The sequence below is a fragment of the Armigeres subalbatus genome, chromosome 3 (genome assembly GCF_024139115.2).
Source record: "Armigeres subalbatus isolate Guangzhou_Male chromosome 3, GZ_Asu_2, whole genome shotgun sequence".
Classification (NCBI taxonomy): Eukaryota; Metazoa; Arthropoda; class Insecta; order Diptera; family Culicidae; genus Armigeres; species Armigeres subalbatus.
The window spans coordinates 182095148-182117768 of record NC_085141.1 but is presented as its reverse complement, the minus strand read 5'-3'; the positions used below and the strand labels follow the sequence as shown (position 1 = coordinate 182117768).

Here is a 22621-nt window from a genome sequence, read left to right as displayed (position 1 = left end):
TCTAAATTTAATTAATTAGAGATAAATAAAAACTAGATAGAACGTTTGTCTTATTTGGCTAAATTGGCCTTTGCTTATTTATTTTATCTAATTTGTTCAAGTACCGACATCCGACATGTTAGAGTTCTATAAAATATTATTTGATAGCACAAATGAATTACTGTTTTCTTCCTTGAGCCTTTTCTTCCGAAATAATCTCGGAAATAATAGCATTTAATAAAGTTGTTCTAATCCAGGTTGGGAAATGCTGCATTTAAATAAATCGACCAATACTCTGAGTTCTTCATCTCTTCTTTTTCCTCCTCTGCGTCATCTTCGGTGTTCTTCTTCTGGCCAACGCTGTAAATTCGCACAACCGATTCCTGCACTTCCATCCTGGTTCTCTACAATGGCTATCTGACTTCCGTACAGGTTGATGGCCAAATCATAGATGTTGCGCATGACATCGACCATCGAAATGTGACCGCCAGTCGTATAATCTACCGGTACCACCATTCGCAGGAGTAGATGTGTATACTGGTAACATCCGGTGCACCCTGAAGAATGGCCTGTGCTGTCAAGTTACTAATGTGCCATTAGTCATTTTACTTTGCATCCTTGAACGCTGTATGGAGTCACATCAGGCGACCGAAAATTGAATGTCAAGTGATGTGAGTTTCGACTTAAGATAGCCCCTTGCTGGTGACACATTGACGCTCAACATTGGTTCCGAGCCATCGGATGCTTGTGGGTCAACTCATGTGATTTTCGGCAAGGAAAGTTTCCTGTTCACGTTTGTCCGTTGTCGAATCGGAGATCAGTACTATCTCCAGCATATTTCGGAACTGTAGTACGGCTCGAGTGCGGTGGCCGATGCCATCTTAACTAACCTGATCGATGAAACTTTGGCAGTGGTGCTTCGTTATCCGGCGAGTTTTCCGGGTTATCTCTATGGTTTGCACTTCCGTTTGGATTGGCATTTTTGCCAGCCTTGCTGCAACTTTTGGTCATACATTTTTCGATGCTTAGATGACTGTCTGGAAGCAAGAAAAATGTATTAAGTTTTTACTCATTTGAAACATTTATTACAAGATTTCTAATAATTATTATCGCAAATATATAAATAACATTATCTGTGCTGGTTTTTCTATGTTGAGCACAGCACTATCACTGCTGCATTACACTTAATTTGTTTCATAAATACCTTGTTGCGAGTGAATACTTTCACACGGTAGTCCACGGGACGCGATTTTGTTGGTACTGGTTAACTGGTTAATGACGACACTTGCTTTAGAAATATGTGCGCACTGCACTGGTAAAATGGCTTGTTCCGGTGTTGAAGTAGAGCTCTTGTATTTCCGACGCAAATCGTCAAAATCCAACAAAATAATAGAAGCTCAAATCAGCAACAGGCCTTGACGTAGCTGGTACATCGAATAGAACGGGAAACGTAAATAAATAAAACGTGTTGACGTTAGGAATTTGTCAAAACTCACAGCAAACACTTTCAAATATATTTACCAAAATGTGAGTTAAATACACTAGCGCCTCTGGCGGTGCTGGTCTCGTGAGCTCATCTGGGTTGCATGAATTTTAAATCGGTTCTTCGGGACTCCGATGTCCCGGTTATTAGTTCCTGGTTTGAACTGTTGTTTGATGGGCATCAAGCATCCTTTAGAAACTATGCTTTCTTCATCATCCCTAAAATTGATCACGTGTAATTCATCGTTAAGATTAATTCTCTGTAACGTAGCATTGAATTTTTGTTCAGTAGCTATGAATTGAAAAGGTTGATAGATATCATTAATCAACTCTTTGACACAAACTTTACTGTCATTTATAGAAGCAACTTTCAGCAATGCATCACATATAGGTTTAACAACTTTTTCAGTAATGGCTTTTTGTAAAATGATTACATCTTTCCTTGTGTAATTGGACTTATCATGTAGGCTTAAAGTAAAATTTAAAAACTTTTCTCTTAGAGTATTTCTTATATCTAGTATATCTTTATCACATATTTGATTTTTCTTTTGGTCTTCCATATTCTGTATTTCAGGGTCCTTGTTTGTATGCGGCATTTCACGGCACTCTTCCATATCGATATCGAGTTCCGCCAGATCGTGGTTAGCGATACTCGATGGTGTTTGATTGGGATTTCGCTCAGCAGCGACCGGTTTGAATAAATCGAGATGTTTCATGTTGACGTGACGTTTAAAACGATGGAGGTTCTGGAACGATGCTGATGGTACACATGCTGTGCACATGTACTTGAAGACTGTCGGAGTACTGTGGTATATTGCCAGGTGGTCAAAAATGTGTTGAACTGATTCGTAAGAGGCTTGACACAGATGACAATTCATGATGGCAAGTTGTTTCCCAAGTGCGCAAAGAGCTGGAGCAGTTGGCTATTCTTCGCCTTACGCGAGAAATCAAGCTTGTAGAAGTGTTTGGCGATGAAACACCAAAACAACTCGCAGCTCTCGGGAAATTCGTAGTTGAGGGTAAATTTAATTTTAACTATTAGATCGACGCACCGGAGGAATGTCGGCAGCTGGTACTAAAGTTTTGAAGTAACTACGTAGAATCCAGTGAACTCACCAACTTGACCAACAACATATATGCGAGGAGTGAAAGGAATTTTATCCGAGAAAAGCTCGTTACGCAATGAGCTCACTGCTTCGAGAAACTCTTCGTAAGTTGCACATGCATAGCACATGTCAGTTTGTGCTTGAAGGATGCTTGGTAACTTTCGCAATGATGTCCGTACGGGCTTAACAAGACCATGGAAAATAGTACAGCAAATGAAGTCACGAGTATCTGAAATAATCAATTATTGAGTTACTTTCCCCAAAATTTATTCATGGCTAATAACAAACCTTTAGGGACAACTTCCTCCTCCAGTTGTATCAGCAGTTGACGAGAATAGTCATCCTTCAAGCCATTCAGTTGAACGTATTCCAGAAAGCGAGGAATAAAACCATCCCATTCCTCGAAAATAGAAGACCCGGTTGAGTTTCGGTAGATAGCCTCGAAGTCGGCGTCAATCTATGAATGAATTAAACGTACTTAGAAATAAAGTATACAAATTTAAAAAAATCGCGCTTACCAGTAGGTAACCGTTTTCATCAGCCAATCTTGGCCATTCAGCCACCAGCTGCCCCTTATCTGGATCTGTCTCTCCCACAATTTCTCTAACGCGCAGTAAAAACGATTCTCGCCAATGATCTACTACTTTTTCGGAGGGTTGTTGATTATTTCGGAGCCATGATTTAAACGAATTTTGTTTTTTGATTTCTGAAATCAAAGATTACATTATTAATAAAAAAACAATCAACAGACAACAATAATACCTTCACTTGTCAAAGTCAAAGCCTTGGCCTTGAAGATTTTCCAATAATCGACGGTGGTATTTTTCTGCTCCAGTTTGCTTAGCAGCTGATGCTTTTTGTTCCGGTTGTGGAACCGATCATAGAGAATCCCAGTTGGATGCTTTTTGTTTATCGCTGCGTTCCGTGGATTGAAGTACACTTCCTGTGGAGGAAAAAAAATGTAATGAGGGTTGAGTTACTACATAATGTGGTTAATTACTGGTAGCTCTGGTGGAAATTTCTCTGCGATGCATTGTGAAAATCGTGCCATATCTGGTATCGGGAAATAATTGCCATTCGCAATGTAATAGTCGACTACGGTGTGTGCCAAGTACTTCCTATGTTGAGTGTCTAGTCGCTGATGAGTTTTATAAAACTGTGTCACAATCTTCCCTTTTTCGTTCCTTCCGAGAATGTCCTCCAGAAGATTCAGAGTAACTGATGTAGGCAGAAGAGGATATTGGGGTGCTGATGCGAGAACTTGTGTTTGTGATGGACCAGGGTTGCTAACGATGGGTGAATTTTTGATCACCGGATCTACCTGAAACATAGCACTTTTTTCCCACAGCTGTAACTTTCTCCTGAGAGCGTGCTTATGGCCTGTCCACTTCGCGACTGAGAAAATATCTGCCAAGGCCACTTCGTCAATGAGTGCAAGATATTCCACCGTCACACCATGTCCTATATTGAAAAACTTATACGAATTCAGCAAAAACTAACACAAAATAATCTTACCGATCAAAATAGAATAGATTGATGAATCCATTTGCCAATTATCGACGATCAGTTTACGTAGCTCTGGGTTTTCATCACAGGCTGTAGGAATAAACAAGGTTTTACGATAAATGTCTTCTAAAACATAGCCATACAAACCATCAGCTAGCTCTTCTTCCTAAATTATACCATCAACAGAGATTTTAACCATTTGGTTTTCGTTTTGCGCATTCATTCTTACATTAGATTTAAAATAACACAAGAACTTAAATCGTTAATACGTCCTGGCGGTTAAGATGACGTGTAATGATGAAAAATGTCAGTCAAGTGAACCAGGAGCAGATGTTGTTGTTTTTACTATGTACACGGTAAAATATACCGTGTTAGCATAGTGTTTTTAAAAACAATGTTGCTATTTCAACGATCTTTGTATTTATTTTGACAACACTAGAATTTGTTATTTTTACTACAGCACCATGGTTGAATTTACTATACGCTTTGTTTCAGTGTGGTAACTAAAATATCTTTTGTTCCGTGTGTTCGGCATGTTGAACCTGAGTTCAGCTCTGATTTCCAGCAGCTGTCAAAACAAGTCGACATAAGTTTGATTTCGTGCGAGCTCGAGTCATTTTAATTTCTGTTTCGTTGTAGATTTGCCTCTCATAATTTATTTAAACATTTTAGTGTTAAAGGCTCTTCACGTTCGAAAAATCTTCAGTATACCAGGTATTTATTACGTTTCAGTTAATACAGGTAAAATAAGTGTAGCAAATAATGAAAGTTTCGATTTAGAGCCGAACATGAATGATTGTTTTCATTAATGGATTTCTTATGGGCGTGCCTCCATCAGAAAGCGTCTGCTCAAGCTTGTTTGGATCAAGTCGATATGGGGATAACATCCCTGTTTTAGCCACATGTAAATTACCGTTTCCAAAAATATTAATATTACAAAGCGTGAACTAAACCTCAATGCTACAATATTCAATAAACGTGAAATAAAAAGTAATATTTCCATTAAATTTGCCTAATTGATGTGCCTTTACAAGATAAGGAATTTGCTCTCACTTTTAATGTTGTCCAATGAGCAGCTCGAAGTAATTCTCATCCCTCTGATGTCCAAAACAAACGAGCAGGACAGGAACAACTTCGAGCTGCTCATTGCACAGCACTTTTGTTTAGCTTAATGGCTACAAATAATTTTAGATTTCTCGCTTAACTTTTCAAAAGGACCTAAGTAACATTTTTTTCATGAATTAATTTGAATAGCGGAATCAACAGAACAACATGGAAACTTTTGATTGCAGTACTCAAATTAATTCATGAAAAAAATGTTACTTAGGACCTTTTGAAAAGTTAAGCGAGATTTCTTTTAAACATGCACAGTTAAGTTTGAATGCAGTTTTTCATTTATAGTTTTGGTAATCCTCACTTCTTAAATTTTAGATAATTTTTCAAGATGGTTTGGTTGGAGTCTTGCTGGTCTCCTTGCATCTGGTCGAATTCGGTTAAAACAGGAAGTTATGCCGTAGCAGCATACACGGTTGCAATATGCATTGTACTCATTACTATGGTAAGTTAAACGTAAGCATAAATCCAAACGATAGCTGAACCATTACTTACGTTCCACGTAAATATAATGATAATGGTACTGGACCATAATCGTATTATAGTCTGATAAAGTTTTGACCATAGGGGCTACGGTTTTCGTAGTTGACCGTACGAAAAATCGATTTTCTTGGACGAAAGATTTTATCAGTATTATATTGGTTATGGTTCGTAGACTGTAAACCTCATTATTACGGTTGAGGTAAATGTTTTATCATAGATATGTACTGTTCGATGGGTAACGTTATCAACTATGTCCATGTTATATTTGTAACTGTACGAAGAATGGTAAATGATTACGCGGGTAGGCTAGTTGAATGTAAAGTATTTATTATGCTATTAGGTTGGCCTAATTGATTTGATTCACATTGTCATTTTTTGACTCACAGTTAAATGAAAATGGAAAAATAAGATTAAACGAAAATGGAGATAAGATAAAAATACATCGCCCATAAAACGATTTGATATATTTAAATTGATTCATTTTAGACTGGCTACATGCTCGCTGGTGGTGATTCGTCGCAACTGTATACGCCGCTGTTCGAAACTGACATTCGCGACTCGATGCAAGTCGTCGGGGGATTCTTCATTGCATACTTCGTGTTGCTGATTATTTCCTCGTTCGGCATTTGCTATTCGCTGAAAACGACGACCCGAGGTTGGATGCTTCCGTGGTTGACATTGTTTGGAGTGGCCATTCTGTTCCAATTTGTATTTGGCCTATGGTTGATCGGTGGTTACTATATTTATGTAAGATAATCAATGCCATGCTACTGTAACTGCCTATTCAGACTACGAGCTTTATTACTTGATAAACAATTGCCGTATGCTTCACACACAGACAAACAGACATAACACTAGAGATTTGATTGAATGCGCGTTTCGTCGACCAGAGGCGCTAGCGTCGTAATCCTTCAAGTCTGAATTTTCACTCAAGTGCCTTCCGGTGAAAATGTCACACGAAACATTGTTCCGTTTAACATACTGAAGATGGTGGTAGAGGAGTTGGGCGATGGATTTATTAGAAAAATGTTCAAGTTACCGTCGTGCGGGGCTTCTTTTGACAAATCAGGGGCTACTTTGGACATTTTGAAACATGAATTACGACGTTAACTACTCTCAAATTGCCATTACCATTGCCGGGTGTCTTGTTGATAGTTGGATGGCAACTTTTTGTTTCAAATTTGGAATTTTTTTCTTTTAGTTTTTTTAGAAAATCAAAAATCCAAAGTAGCCCCCGGAGTCAAAAGAAGCCCCGCACGACGGTACGTCTGTTTGTGTTTCACAATCTAGTTTTCATGTATTGTTGTATATCAAGAGATAAAGCCTGTTGTGTTTACATATAGGCTGTCAGAGGTTAAAACTAAAGAATTTTTTTTACAGCTCCAACAAACTCTATCCAGTTTAATATTGTGGGTTTGGATGGCATACAACGTAAGTAAATTGTAAACCGCCTATGAAACATTAAATAAACAAATATTTTTTCTTCTAGATTTATTGCTGGATGTGCGTTTATTCACAGTATCAGATTTTCGTTGAAATGCAATCTCCCAATATTGAACTTTTGATGCCCTGAATGTTCGAACCACATGTAGATCTAACTACAGGCATGTCAGATATGTATCGGACCATACATTTCTACAGCTTTTAACTACTCGACATGGAGAGTACTATGACTCATAAGCAGAATTAATCAGTTTATTTCTCGAAATAAGTAACAAAGTGCCTTCGTCCATTCCAATAACGGTATTCAGTTGCAGTTTTTTGTTGGTATTTTAGATTACAATTAAGTATGTTTATAAGTTTAATGTATTTTTATAATGAACCGTAGTTATGATTTTGAAGACAGTTCAAATAGCCTGATAGTGTTTAAAAAAGACGACCATTTACATGTTCCATTTACTTCCAATCCAATTGAACATGTTTCACTTATATCGGTAGGAAAAGTAAACCTCAATTTTACCGTCCATAATGAGTAATATATATTCATATAACAATTGTTGTTATCGTCATATTTAGAAATTGAGAAAAAAAAACCTTAGCCCAGATATCCATGCAGTTTCTTTTCAACTCATCGTGCAAGCACACTTTAATTGCGACATTCTCAACATATTGATTAGATCGAAAAATTAAACGGGGAACAATACCCATTACCCGTAAATTTGTTTACGATTGTTCGTCAGGCTACTCGTAGCATGCTGCAGTAAAATATATCCATTTTTTACTGAAAAATAACTGCTCAGAAATGAAGGTGTCGTCCAGCCTGCGAGCTATATCACTTAAATAAGCACCAATCTAATTTTTACCGCAAAGAATACATAATGCACGTCTCATACCAAGATTCTATATATTTAGTGATATATCTCATAGTCTGACCGTAGTGTAATACAAGGCCGAAACACGTGGGTTTTTAGTATTTGAATGTGTGGTGGTATAGAAATGTTTCTCAATGAGGAAAAGTCGGGACTGATTTGGGCGTAACTTATTTTGTAAACAAACATTAGGAGGCAAATTCCTGCTAAAGTAGGCATTTTTTGGGAAAACCACGGTATGTATCTGAAAGAATAAACACAGACAAACAAGGGGATGAAGCAGACCGCGATAACTCGTCTCCTTTTATGCGAATTGAACTCGGCGTTGATGAACTCAGGTCGGCAAGTAGCGCTGCGGCGGTGGAGCTGGTGGTGCTGGTCGTGGTGATCGTTGTGATAGGAGCACTAACACCTCCGGTGCATGTACTGGCAACCGCACTTCCCGATAAATGGTGCTGGTGCTGCTCTTGAGCTCACTGGTGACCGCCGACAACGATACCAGCAGAGAAATTCGGAGGCGCATAGTGGCTGGACGATGCTCGTGGAGGACCAACGCGCACTGGGAGTTTTTGAAAGGAAAGTGTTGCGTACCATCTACGGTGGGGTGCAGATGGCGGACGGTACGTGGAGGAGGCGAATGAACCACGAATTGCATCAGCTGTTGGGAGAACCATCCATCGTTCACACCGCGAAAATCGGAAAACTGTGGTGGGCCGGGCACGTAGCCAGAATGTCGGACAGTAATAAGGTGAACATGGTTCTCGACAACGATCCGACGGGAACAAGAAGGCAAGGTGCACAGCGGGCGAGGTGGATCGATCAGGTGGAGGACGATTTGCGGACCCTCCGCAGACTACGTGGTTGGCGAAGTGCAGCCATGGGCCGAGCTGAATGGAGAAGACTTTTATGTGCAGCACAGGCCACTCCGGCCTTAGTCTGATAATAAATAAATAAAATAAATCGCAAATCAGTCCCGAAGTGTAAAAAAACATAAATTATCCCCCTTTGGCAGGGTTTGCAGAAATCGCTCTCAATAGATAACAAACAACGATAAAAGAGAGGCAAAAACTGTTCCGAATCATAACAAGCCATGATAACAAATTTATCAAATTTGTATACAAGTCAATACCAAATTTTTAAAACGACTGATCTGCTTTTGTAAACAAAGATTCAATCGTCGATTTGTCGAATCTGAGAGCACTCTCACGCAAACCAACATCATCAACACATAGGTGAAGACTTCGGCTACCTGTTAATGGTGTTGGTTTGCGTGGGAGTGCTGTCAGATTCTACAAATCGACGTTTGAAACTTTAATGCTGTCCAATGAGAGCTTGAAGTAGCTCGAAGTTTGTCCCTGTCCTGCTCATGCCCATTTGCTGACAAAAAAGAACGAGCAGGACGGGAACAACTTCGAGCTACTTCGAGCTGCTCATTGGACAGCACTTTTGTTTACAAAGCAGATAAGTCGTTTTGAAAATTTGGTATTGAAGTGTGAAAAAACAGAATCGGATAGGACGCCCCCACAGAAAAATGGTGATTCTCGCTTTGTTTTTGCTGTGTAGAACAAGTTGAAATTCCAAGTCAGAGCCAGTGCTCCCCATATTTGTAGCTTTCTAAAAGAAATTTATCATGGGGTATAGCCTCCCGAATCAGTTCTCTATAATGACAGTTTGCGAAAAAAGTCTCTCGCGGTATGCTACATATTGTATGTATACAGAAATGATAAGTCTAGATTGCTTTGAGAATAGGTCGTATGTGCAAAAGAGAGACTCTCTTTGGTCACGCTCTCTTTCGCTAATAGATCCGCTAGTTTTGAATTTTCTGCTACATTTTCAATACAGCACGCTAGACAAAGTTATTGCCTTTAGATATCTGCCAAAAAATCCGAAGTAAACTTTTGTATAGTTTTGTAATAATCACAAGAGAATGGAACCAAAGAGAGACTCTCTTTTGCACATACGACCTATTCTCAAAGCAATCTAGAAGAGAGAGACTTGTTCATTCTCTTTAGGATTCAATCCCTGCCCTTTGATGATGGTTTTATTATAGTATTTATTATGGAAAACGCATGAGAAAGATCGAAATAGCGCTAAAGGGAGATAGATACCATTATTTATTTTATTTATTTAGACTAAGACCGGAGTGGCCTGGTTAGTACATAACAGTCGTCTCCATTGTCGGAATACGCTCTTCTCATATGTATGTCTATATAGATTATCCGCTCGACACGGACACAAAATACTGGCAACAATTTTACAATAATAAATATTATTATTATTTACAACAAAGTTCGTGTATATTGTATTTTTCACGAATGATTAGATTCGCATGACAAAATTCAAGAGTTTGTTGTCAATTTTATCTGTGAAGGCATTTTCAACAACCTTTTTAAACAACCTTGATTCATAATCGACCACGTGATTGAGAACAATGGGACTGAATGTAAACATTGAAGCACCAGTGGTTTTGTTGTGTAACATGATCAGCTGGAAACTTGAGAACAATGAAAAATATGTAAAGATGAGGGGGCTGGCGGCAACTGTCACGATCTTCAAGTGAAATGTGCACGGTAGCCATCAGCGAAATCTGAGAAAGAACATGGTTAGAAAAAAGTACCTAATTTTAGGTACTTTTTTTCTCTTGCATCTCCCTCCCTCTTCCCTTTGTTGTCATAAAATGAAGAGTAAAACCACTCAACAAGGGCATTAAATTGTGGGAACACAACGTTGAATAATCTTATGTTTACAAAAGCTGAGTGAAATTTACCTAACTTTTGGATAGTTTCTATTTTAAATTAAGTAAATTTTACTTAATATAAAGTGAATTTTACTTAATTTCAAGAAAAAATTACTTACTTTTGGGTTCCCACACTAAACCAGGGAACCGAAGCGACAATCTTTATCTGATAACTAAAATATCTTTTGCTCACACATCATTTAGTCAAAGCCGCATTAACCGGATAACCCAAGTAACCATGAAGCTATAAATATATGCTTGTAAAAAACACAGCCCTAAAAGTTGACTTAAAGTGGAAAAGGGCAATTATCAGACCGAATTAATGGTTCATTGCTTTGGCATGTTGAAATAAAGCACCAGTAATGCATCGCTGCATTCGTATTGCTGATTTAGAGCACAGAGAACAGACGTTCATCTTCATTCGCGTGCTTGTGTAAAAGTTTGTACTGGTCATTTTAAAGTATGTCGTTATGCCCCCGTTGCGCGGTGCTAGTGTGCTGATAAATATGGTTAAAATTTGCCGTGTTTTACTTTTTAGCGCTAGTGTTCATTCCGAATTGCTCCTAGGCTCGCTCCTAGGTGGCAGCACTACATTGTTTATTAAGTGTATACCAACGCCATCACTTAGTGGAATTGAGTTTTTATGTCGGGCAGCCTGCGTTGGCGGCGCTGAGGTGCGATTTAAATCTTTACACACGTTTTCAACGAAATTTTGTTCGAGCATCCATGTCTGTTCTCTGTGATATATGTGCAATATTGTAATGCTTGGTGTTACTTGGGAAACCAGAGTGTATATGTAATTATAATTATATTTACATACAAATTATACAAATTACAAATTATAATTACATATACACTCTGGTTTCCCAAGTAACACCAAGCATTACAAAATTTTTTTTTTCCAAGTTCGTTTATTTGGTAGGCTCAGGCGTGTATAACACTTTACGGAGCCATGGTTCTTTGCGATATATACAATCAATATCATTTATTTTTTCAGTTAGTAAGAGAGGGGTAGAAGCCAGCGTACTCGTGGTGACTCGAGGTGAGTTTACAATGTTTAAGGATGGACGGGGCTAAGGATTTTGGATCAGGGAATTTCAGCTTCTCATCCGGGTATTTGGCGTCAGGGACGATGTGGCGTGTCGTCGTGCTCGAGGAATGGTTCGACTGGGAGCATCTTCCGGATGGCAAGAGCTATGGTGCTCTTTGGAACAGAAAGCAGAGACTAAGCACAAAAAAAAACTTTGAAGAAAGAAAAAAAAACAAACTGTTAGATTTTAATATCAGAAGCACAAAGAAAACTATAAATGGCCTGCATATAGACCACATCACGATCTCCCAAAACACCTCGAACTTCCCTGAAGGGTTGTTTACCTCGGGCCACTAGGGTATCCAATAATTGCTCTCTGGAGGCGTCATTTTCCGAGCAGGACCAAACTACGTGATCGATGTCATCATAACCGGCTCCGCACCTACATAAGTTGCTATCGACAAGGTTTATTCTGTACAGATGTGCGTTTAGTGAATAGTGATTGGACATAAGCCTCGACATCGTGCGGATGAAGCCTCGACTTAAGTCCTCACCTCTGAACCACGCTCGCCCAGAAACTTTTGGAACTACAGAAAATAGCCACCGTCCAAGTTCGTTGTGTGTCCAATTTCTTTGCCAGCTTTGAAGAGTACTCTGACGGACTAATGGGAAAAACTCGTTGCTCGAGAATTGTCTATCATAAACCTCACCTTCCTGTGCGCCCACCTTTGCCAGCGAGTCTGCCTTCTCATTGCCGTAGATTGAGCAGTGAGAAGGGACCCAAGCAAAGGTAATCTTGAATGATCTTTCGACCAAAACACGCATCTGCTCTCTTATGTTTGTAAGAAAGTAAGATGCGTGCTTAACAGGTTTCATCGACCGGAGTGCCTCGATAGAACTAAGACTATCCGAGAAGATGAAATAATGGTCTACGGGCTGATTGGAAATTATCCCCAAAGCGAAGTTAATTGCTGCCAGCTCAGCAACATAAACCGAACACGGTTCCTGAAGTTTTCGGAAGGTGGTTGAAGCACAGAGAACAGACATGGATGCTCGAACAAAATTTCGTTGAAAACGTGTGTAAAGATTTAAATCGCACCTCAGCGCCGCCAACGCAGGCTGCCCGACATAAAAACTCAATTCCACTAAGTGATGGCGTTGGTATACACTTAATAAACAATGTAGTGCTGCCACCTAGGAGCGAGCCTAGGAGCAATTCGGAATGAACACTAGCGCTAAAAAGTAAAACACGGCAAATTTTAACCATATTTATCAGCACACTAGCACCGCGCAACGGGGGCATAACGACATACTTTAAAATGACCAGTACAAACTTTTACACAAGCACGCGAATGAAGATGAACGTCTGTTCTCTGTGGTTGATGTTACATTGAAAACACCGAAGCCAGTGGATCCGTTGATGCGAGAACCATCAGTGAAATATCTGTTGTTGCAATTGACATGTTCATATTTTTCAGAAAAAAGTGAGGGAATAGATATTTGTCGAAGATGATCTGGTATTCCTTGAATAGCATGTTTCATGGACAGATCGTATACAATTGAGGAACTGTCGTTGGTGAAGTGAACTCGAGGTGGATTATAACACGGAAGACAAAGATCTGATGATATGTAGTTGAGATATACTCTCAAGAATCTTGAACGACAACTTAGTTCAAGCATATTATCGAAGTTATCTAGAACAAGTGTGTTACTTGTTCCACATTTGATGAGTATTCTGAGTGAGAGCTCCCAGTAACGGTGCTTTAAAGGAGTGACTCCAGCAAGCACCTCCAGGCTCATGTTATGCGTTGAATGCATGCAGCCAAGGGCAATACGCAAACAACGATACTGAATTCGTTCCAATTCGATCAGGTGGCAATCAGCTGCTGAGAGGAAGCAGAAGGAGCCATACTCTAAAACAGAGAGAACAGTCGTTCTATAGAGTTTGATGAGGTCTTCCGGGTGAGCACCCCACCATGTTCCGGAGATAGAACGTAGAAAATTGATCCTTTTCCGGCATTTTTGTATCAAATACTCAATGTGGAGTTTCCAGGTATATTTGGAATCAAACACGACCCCAAGGTATTTAGAAGATAAAGATTGGTTGATGTCATCATTCAACAGCTTGAGTTTCAGTTGAGCAGGATACCGCTTCTTAGTAAACACAACCAACTGAGTTTTTTGCGGTGAAAACTCGATCCCTAAATGTCTGGCCCAAACAGTCAGATTATCCAGGGTACTTTGCAATGGTCCTTGCAAGACAGCTGCACATGGACCTCTTAGAGAGACCACGGCATCATCTGCAAGTTGTCTAAGCGTGCATTGTCCTTCCAAACAATTGTCAATATCTTTAACATAGAAATTATAAAGCAAGGGACTTAAACATGATCCTTGGGGAAGGCCCATGTAGCTATTTCTGGAAGTTGTCAGAGTGCCGAGTGTGAAGTTCATTTGTTTTTCTGACAACAAATTGTACAAGAAATTATTTAAAAATACAGGTAGTCCATTACTGTGCAGATTGTCTGACAGTACTTCTATGGAAACAGAATCAAAAGCGCCCTTAATATCCAAGAAAACTGAAGCCAGTTGCTCCTTGTGCGCATAGGCCAGCTGTATATCTGAAGAAAGCAACGCTAGACAATCGTTTGTTCCTTTCCCTTTTCTAAATCCAAACTGAGTATTTGAAAGCAATGCATTTTCTTCGACCCAATGATCAATTCTTGAAAGGATCATTTTCTCCAATAATTTTCTCATGCACGATAGCATGGCAATCGGTCGGTATGAATTGTGATTAGACGCTGGTTTCCCAGGCTTTTGAATAGCTATTACTTTGACCTGTCGCCATTCAGGTGGCACAATGTTGTACTCCATGAAACAGTTGTACAGGTCAAGTAATCGTCTTTTTGCGATATCTGGGAGGTTTTTCAGAAGATTGAATTTGATGTTATCGCATCCCGGAGCAGAGTTATTCGATGAAAGAAGAGACATAGAAAGTTCCAGCATTGAAAATGGTCCACCCAAGGAACCGGGATCATTGACTGATTCTCGAAATAGCGGTTCTGCTGGTACGGAATCTGGACAGACCTTTTTTGCGAAGCTGAATATCCATCGATTGGAGTATTCTTCACTCTCGTTGGTGGAAGTGCGGTTCCGCATGTTGCGGGCCGTTTTCCAAAGTGTTGTCATTGAGGTTTCTCGCGATAGTCCCTCGACAAAACGTCGCCAGTAGCTACGTTTTTTAGCCTTGAGAAGATTTTTGAGCTTTCTTTCAAGCCTCAAATACACACTTAAATCGAGAGTTTCGCCTCGGTAATATTTTTTACCGATTTTACCCGGTAACCATAAATTTAAACCGAGAGGTCAGTTAATTTTGAAGTATTTACTGATGTTTGTAATAAATTATACCGACCTTTCGGCAATATAATACAATTTACAGGGTATCGGTAAAATAGATAACCGGGGTCTTCTGTTCAACAAATTCTGTTTGTAGCTGTCAGATAAAAATACCGAACAATCAGTAAAAAGAATTTGCTTTGCTGAAGTTACGGTAATACTTTTACCGAGTTCAGTTTCCCGCATACTCGCATGACGCTCGGTGTAGCGCCATTTTTGATATTCAATTTTTTCGGGTTTTCAACACTTAGTTGGTGCACTTGCTTGAATGTCCAACAAAACAAATTTCTAGTGAATATTTTGGTAAGTAGAAGTGACCCAACTCACAGCAAAAAATAAAGCCGCATGCATTTTCAGGAAATTGGCTGCATCTTTTGAGTTTGACCCGTCTGCGCACCAAGCACAGAGGATGCTAATATGTTGTTCGATTCAAAGCTGATGCACGTCAACAAAACGAATGCCTACAACTCCTCTTCCTCCTGATTGATTCACCTTACTCGATGCACATCGTTGTACCCATCGGATCGAGCATCGAACGCAATGGAACGGAGCGGTCGGGGTGACGGTAATGACAAGATTCTGCATAACATACGTATGGGCTAAATCTGAAATCCTACCGTTACTGTTTCCGTTCCATTGTGTACATGAGACCGAGCATGGGACTATATCAACATATATGGAGAATGATTTTTATCGATTTAAATGTTTAAAAATGGTACGGAAAAAAATATTTTTTATATAAACATATTTCAAAAGAAAACATGCTTCTTTTATTTTTCACATCCATGAAATATTAAAAATTACATTTTGCTCGGTGATATTTATAACCGAGGTCTGTATTATTTTTACAAATTATTCAGTATTTTTTCACTGAGTGCTCAGTATTTTTTACAGATCATCTCAGTAATATTTGACATTTCATCACCGAGAGTACAAACCGAGGACTCGGTAAATAGTTCAACTTTTTTACTGAGCGACTACCGAGAGCTCAGCTGTTGAGAAATCGGTAATTCGTCTACCGAGCCCGTTAAACTAAATTAAGTGTGTACTCTTCGAAAAGCTCAGACCTTCCGTGTTTACGGAACGCCTTGAAGGCATCAGATTTCTCAGAATACAACTTAGTACATTCTTCATCCCATCCAGGAGTGGCTGGTCTTCTTATGACAGATGTACTTGGAACGCGGCGTTTCTGAGCTTCTAGTGCGCTTTTTTTAATTAAATCGGTAAGGAATCGATATTCATCCAGCGGTGGAAGAACATCAGTTGATTCAATACCAATATTTACCGCCGAAAGTTTTGCCAGTCAATGTTCTTCGTGAGGTCGAAAGGAACATTAACTGGCTCAGATTGTTGATAGCTACTTTTAATTGTAGTAACTATCGGCATATGGTCACTACCGTGGGGATCTTGGATAACCTTCCACGTGCAATCTAACGATAGTGAATTTGAACATAAAGACAGATCAATACGGCTTTGTTGACCATTTGGTCCTATTCGAGTTACTTCACCAGTGTTCAAAATATTCAAATTGAAATCGTCACACAAATCATAAAAAATAGGCGCTCTATAATCGTCATACGTTTCGCCCCATCCAATACCATGTGCGTTCATATCTCCCAATATCAACACTGGGGATGATAAAAGGGAGACTGCGCTCCAAAGATGTCGACGATTAAGAGAGGCATTTGGAGGAATATACACTGAAGCTATACAAAGATCTTTATTCTTCACATTTACTTGGCATGCGACGATTTCTAAGCCGGGAACAGTCGGAATGGGAATTCTGTAGAAGGAGTAGCATTTTTTGATCCCCAAAAGAACGCCACCATAATGATCATTCCGATCTTGGCGAATAATATTAAAATCGTGGAAGTTGATTTCGTCTTCGGAAGAAAGCCATGTTTCACAGAGTGCAAATATGTCGCAATCGGAATTGCGAATCAAAAACTTGAACACGTCCAATTTATTTTTTAGACTATGACAGTTCCACTGCAGCACAGTGATTGTATGGCCGTATTATCCATCGAAAGATACAATTCCTGCAAGAAGGGGCCATGAAACAGTCAATTGCTTCAGATAACTTTCCACTGTTGGTATAAAGAGGTCAATGATTGGCCTCAATGAATTCGGAATATTGAATAAATTCAAAAAACGGTCCACAAGGTCCTTAAAGGAGATCAATCCTCGCTTGGACGGAGTACTTTTTTGGGAAGAACGAATTGTAGTTTTTCTTTCATTGATTCTCCTAGCCGGATGTTTCTTGGAAACATCGGTTTTGGGCAATGGCGGGAATGTCTTGCTGCAAGATGGATCCAAAGGAGCAGTGAAGACAGGTTGCTTCGGGATTTTAAATAATCCCCCATTGCCTTCAGATTTGGGCAAGCTTTTATGGATGACTTTTGATTTCTTACGGCGCGATCCCGGGGAAGACGGTTGCTTCCTCTTTTCGGGCACGTGTACCTCCGTAGAATCATCCATATCAGCTGCGTCAGAGTCCAATTCGTCAATGCATATGGAATCATAATAATCACTTACTTGGACGGTAGCTGAAATAGCAGCCTTTGCAGTGGTATCGGCGGATGTATCTTGCACTTTAACCATTTCCGCATAAGTCTGCTTGGAGCGCTGTACCAACGAGCGCTTCACTTTTTGGGTGCGCTTTCTGTACACCGGGCAATCTTGCAAACCATGGGCAGGAGCCATACCGCAATAAGCACATTTTGTGGCTTGTTGCTGGCAGGATTCCTCCCGATGTCTTTCGAAACATTTACCACAACGTGGTTTGTTGTCACAAATTTGGCAGTGTGACCAAGTTGTTTGCAATTGGTACAATTAAATACCCTTGGTACAAAAAGACGCACCGGAAACAACATATTCTCTAAATCGACATATTTTGGGAGAATCGAACCGGCAAACGTCACCCGAAGCGAGCCTGACTTAGAATATACTTTTTTGCCATCTACCATGGTTGCTGAATGCAATTCCTTGCAATCCAGAATATCCACGGTAGACTCCATTGCGTTCTTTATGTTGGAATTAAATTAAGTGTGCAATCTTCACCCCTCGTATTCGAGACAACTGTTCACGGCATCATGGATGCACTGTGATTATTGTATTATTGAAAGTTATGTTTATGTTGTCGAATGTAAATAAATAAGAATTGTATTCGTTCGTGTGAAGTCTAAGAGACTGGTTGAATCTTTTCTTTTGTCCGTTCCGATTCACTTTCCCGGTCCACTGTTAATCGTTGTCCACTGTTGTGCCGCTCCCAACAGGTTATAGGCCCAGGTATGGACGAGAAAGTGAAAATCGCCGCGTTCGACGGGTCCGGCTTCCACAACTGGAGGTTCCGGATGGAAACCGTCCTCGACACGTTTGATCTGCTGGATTGCCTCCACCGGGAGATAAGTGAGATCGTCGAGTTACAAGTGGTGACGGATGATTCCGCGAGTACAAAGTCGGAAAAGAAAAGAAAAATGGTAGAACGAAGGACCGCGGAGAAAAAATGTAAGGCAATGATAATTCAAGCGATTGCTGACAGCCAGCTTGAATTAGTGAAGGACTGTGCGACTCCGAAACAAATTTGGAAAACATTGAAGGCGGTTTTTGAGCGTCGCGGTGTTGCCGGACAATTGTTTATAAGGAAGCAGCTACTCACATTGAAGTATGTTGAGGATGATAGTGATAGTTTGCCGGAACACTTACTAAAGTTTGATCGTTTGATTCGGGAGTTGAAAGAAAGTGGTGCGGCTGTTGAGGACTCCGACGCGGTTTGTCATTTGTTGTTGACGCTACCACCGTCCTTTGATTCCGTGGTTACTGCAATCGAAACGCTTCCAACCGGTGTTACAATGGCGTTTGTAAAGAAGCGTTTACTCGATGTGGACATAAAACGAAAAAATATGCTGGCTCCTGGTGGCGACGATGAAGGGGCCATGTACAGCAGACACAGCTGGCGAAGGTTTAAGTGCTTTCGGTGCGGTAAAGTTGGACACAAACATGCCGACTGCAATGCGAATTTGTCGCAGGGGTCTGGTCCGAGTGGATACGGTAGAGTGAATTTTCAGAATGGTAGAGCAGACATAGCAATTGAAGAAACACGTTCCTCGGATCGTTTTGATGTGGCCTTCATGGCGTCCAAAGAAGATAAGGATATCTTGGTGAAGATGCAGTGGTTCCTAGACTCTGGAGCTACGGACCACATGGTGAATGACTGTAAATCCTTGAGTGAGATGCGGCGTTTGGAGCGACCGGTAGAAGTAACAGTGGCGAATGGAGAAAAATTGTTGGCAGAATATTGTGGTGATGTTGTGATGTACGCAGCCGTTGGAAATAAAAAGAAGAAATGTGAAGTAAGGAATGTCTTGTACGTACCTGGACTCAGCTGCAATTTGTTTTCGGTGAATCGGGTAGCAAGAGCCGGTATGAAGATCAGTTTTGTCGGCAATAAAGCGGAGATCACGAAGTGTGGAGAAGCATTGGCTTTTGGTCACTACAATGGTAGACAATATGAATTGAATGTTTTATCTAAATACAAGCAGCAATCTTGCCATACAATGTAACCATGTGATAATAAAAGGAGTCAGCAGGAGGCAAAAAATTATGAAGCTGAAAGAGCGAAAATGCAGAATATGTTTATGAAGAAGTATCAGACGAAAAATAGTAACGCGAAGGGTGAGCAAAGTTAAGAAGGCGATGAAACGACAAAAGAAAATATGTTTTTAAATGATTTGGAGACATGGTATGAGGTCACCAACTAGGAGGGGCTGATAAGATAAATGTAGATAGAACATAAAGAGGGAATAAGTTTTTTGAAAAGGTCCTGTTCTGAAAAATTGAGTGATTAAGGGAACTTGGAAAGCAAGTTATCGATGCTCAAGTAGATGACTATTCAAGATAGATCTGTGATTATTTTTTCTGTGATACTCGGGTTGACGACTTGAGGAGGGGTGTTGGAATTAAATTAAGTGTGCAATCTTCACCCCTCGTATTCGAGACAACTGTTCACGGCATCATGGATGCACTGTGATTATTGTATTATTGAAAGTTATGTTTATGTTGTCGAATGTAAATAAATAAGAATTGTATTCGTTCGTGTGAAGTCTAAGAGACTGGTTGGATCTTTTCTTTTGTCCGTTCCGATTCACTTTCCCGGTCCACTGTTAATCGTTGTCCACTGTTGTGCCGCTCCCAACACTTTAAGCGGCCTTTTCCCGCAAGTACATCTTTGCAAGTCAGGCTCGCTGCGTTGATCACACCTTCGATTTCGACCTCCCGCGAGGGACATAAACTAAATATTCTACATTGTAGGCCTTGTCTTTAGCAATTTCGTTCGCCACCTGATATGTAGGTGCGGTGATTCGTAGCTTGTTCCTGTTGATCTGATTAAAATCAAGCTTCGTAAAACGACGCGTCAAATCTCGCTTAATGCCGAGAAAGTCTAGACTTTTCACTTTCTGCCGAAAGTAAACAACCCAAGGCCCAGGCGAAGCCGCATGGTACAATCGTGTGCGGACATCTTTTGGAGGACTATCGCCCCCCATAGTCTCTGCCTCCATTCTCACCTCGCAAGGTGGAAGGACAATTAATTCTTATGCTAACTTAGAACTAATAGCAAATTAGAAAAAAAAAATATAAAAAAACTAATTTAATTTATTATAATTAATCCCACTCTGTATCAGAGGGATGGGAGAATCCAGCTTTCCACGCACGGTAATGGCGGCTTGTCGGTGTGTAAAAATCAATCGATCACTGTACTTTACTGTACTGTACTGTACTGTACTGTACTTTGGGTGATTCTTTTGTCTTTCATTTGTTTGGAGAATCACAAGAAACTTCTGCTTTATAAACAATGGATGAAATTAATGTATTGCACATAGGTATTGATAAAAGCTTTAAGTATAACTTTATTAGGCATTTGGTTTTATTATATGCATTTTACAAATATTAACGCAATTTTGACCACCATCTCGAGAATAGCAGGTCTCGCATTATGTTGAATAACAGCTCTTGCCGCAGGAATTACTGGTGTCGTCGAAATCCTGCCGCATATTTCCGTTTGTGTGAACGAAGCGGATTCGCTCATTGCGCACATCGCTGCCCCAAATCTGGATTTCTTCTTGGCACTTCGTTTCGACCGACGCCTGTTAACGAAGAGAATTGATTTATCATTCATTTTATGATATAGAGATGAAAAATGCAAACTCACCCAATAACGAAATGGCTGGTACGTGACTGATTGGGCGAGCTCCGTCTTCCAAAATCAAATTGGTTCGTTGTATTCCACAAGCAAGAAGGCTCTGAGAGGATTGAGAGCGCCCGAAACGGTGAGTTTTTCGCTGGTGCCATCTAATTCTGTTGATTCGTCCTACGAGGGACTATGCGCTATAGGATGACCGAGTGGGTTGCTGAGAAGTGATCCGCAGTTTTGTTCCCTGTTCCCTGGGAAGAACAATAACCGTTCAAACTTAAGGCTGTAAATCGTAGGCTAGTAGTTTCGACTCTTATCGGTTTTCTGAAACACGAAATTATGGAAATTTTAGGTACATATAAATACAGTTTTTCTCAAAGGACAAAAATATATATTTCCCATTTCGCTTACCTTTATGCGGTTCAACATTTCCGCTCCGGCCGATGCCGTGTTTCGGTTGGTCGATTTGCAGATGGCGGAGAACCCGGTGGTTAGGAAATGCACCTGTTTTAGCACCAAGAAGTGGCAAAATTCTTCATGAACTTTCCCCGATGCAGTGGCAATCTCCTGAAGCTGGACTGCACGGTTCCATGGCGTTTGCTATTTTGTAAGAATATTTTAATTAGGATGGATTGTCACAATGGAATTCAAAGGTGCGAATCATTCAAACTTACCTGTTGATCGTGGTATCAGCGTTTTAGTTATAGTACTTCGATCCTCGACAAATATTTTTTTAGCGACAGTTCCACGTTCCACGCTGTTGGGTGCGATTCTGTTCTGACGCAAATGTTTTTATTTTCATCCAAATATGGGTAAATTAATTTACCCATATATAGGTAACATTATGTAATTAAAAATATGGGTGAAATTTGCTGATTTTTTCGGTACATTTCACCCATAATATGGGTAATGTTTGCACTACCCAAATATGGGTGATCAAAGTACCCATAAATAGGTAAACTGATATAAGCGTGTGGAACGCCAGTGAGCTTTCCTCCAGCTAGTGTCAAACAGTACAGTGATCGATTGATTTTTACACACCGACAAGCCGCCATTACCGAGCGTGGAAAGCTGGATAATAAAACATTGCCTTCCACTTATCTGCGCTGCTGCTGTAGGTAGCAGCAGAAACAATAGCCTGCTTCACTGGCGTCGCCAGAAGCAGCTACTTCGCTCGCCGACAGTGATCGCCTTGGATCCGCAGGTAGGCACCACACAATAGACTCGCACTACCGAACAAAACCCGCGATGAAACACAGCACACACGTCTGGCTCGTTCGAACTATCGGCACG

At 40.2% G+C, this 22621-nt stretch overlaps 2 protein-coding genes and 2 long non-coding RNA genes across 5 annotated transcripts; 1 reads left to right on the top strand and 3 right to left on the bottom strand.

The window, feature by feature from the left end:
• Positions 1-44: 44 nt before the first annotated feature.
• LOC134220019 (uncharacterized) lies at positions 45-1611 on the bottom strand. 2 transcript variants are annotated; one of them, XR_009981745.1, is made up of 3 exons: positions 1501-1611; positions 1184-1403; positions 45-1016 (listed from the first exon to the last, which is right to left on the bottom strand). It is a non-coding gene; the product is annotated as an uncharacterized LOC134220019 (long non-coding RNA). The 2 variants fall into 2 exon arrangements; XR_009981744.1 differs by lacking the exon at positions 1501-1611 and having other exon boundaries at positions 1184-1413.
• Positions 1612-1891: 280 nt separating this feature from the next.
• LOC134219850 (uncharacterized) lies at positions 1892-4225 on the bottom strand. The gene is made up of 7 exons (XM_062698735.1): positions 4221-4225; positions 4083-4163; positions 3568-4028; positions 3330-3510; positions 3086-3273; positions 2856-3024; positions 1892-2796 (listed from the first exon to the last, which is right to left on the bottom strand). Exons 2-7 carry the CDS (start codon positions 4111-4113, stop codon positions 2537-2539), a joined length of 1290 nt encoding a protein of 429 aa, XP_062554719.1. The 5' UTR covers positions 4114-4163; positions 4221-4225; the 3' UTR covers positions 1892-2536.
• A 404-nt stretch (positions 4226-4629) lies between these two features.
• On the top strand, positions 4630-7663 carry LOC134226779 (uncharacterized). Its single transcript, XM_062707760.1, has 5 exons — positions 4630-4787; positions 5505-5631; positions 6156-6416; positions 7050-7100; positions 7159-7663. The coding sequence occupies exons 2-5, from the start codon at positions 5518-5520 to the stop codon at positions 7240-7242; spliced, it is 510 nt and encodes a 169-aa protein (XP_062563744.1). The 5' UTR covers positions 4630-4787; positions 5505-5517; the 3' UTR covers positions 7243-7663.
• A 13346-nt stretch (positions 7664-21009) lies between these two features.
• On the bottom strand, positions 21010-22294 carry LOC134221102 (uncharacterized). The gene is made up of 4 exons (XR_009982210.1): positions 22003-22294; positions 21740-21928; positions 21347-21652; positions 21010-21281 (listed from the first exon to the last, which is right to left on the bottom strand). It is a non-coding gene; the product is annotated as an uncharacterized LOC134221102 (long non-coding RNA).
• Between the last annotated feature and the right edge of the window lie 327 nt (positions 22295-22621).

Coding starts and splice junctions, on each gene's coding strand:
- LOC134219850 (XM_062698735.1), bottom strand. CDS start 4,113: ATGGATTCATCAATCTATTCTATTTTGATCG. Junction 3,511..3,567: donor AATTTCCACCAGAGCTACCA/GTAATTAACCAC, acceptor TTTCCTCCACAG/GAAGTGTACTTCAATCCACG. Junction 3,274..3,329: donor TTTGACTTTGACAAGTGAAG/GTATTATTGTTG, acceptor CTTTGATTTCAG/AAATCAAAAAACAAAATTCG.
- LOC134226779 (XM_062707760.1), top strand. CDS start 5,518: ATGGTTTGGTTGGAGTCTTGCTGGTCTCCTTGCATCTGGTCGAATTCG. Junction 6,417..7,049: donor TCGGTGGTTACTATATTTAT/GTAAGATAATCA, acceptor TTTTTTTTACAG/CTCCAACAAACTCTATCCAG. Junction 7,101..7,158: donor GGGTTTGGATGGCATACAAC/GTAAGTAAATTG, acceptor TTTTTCTTCTAG/ATTTATTGCTGGATGTGCGT.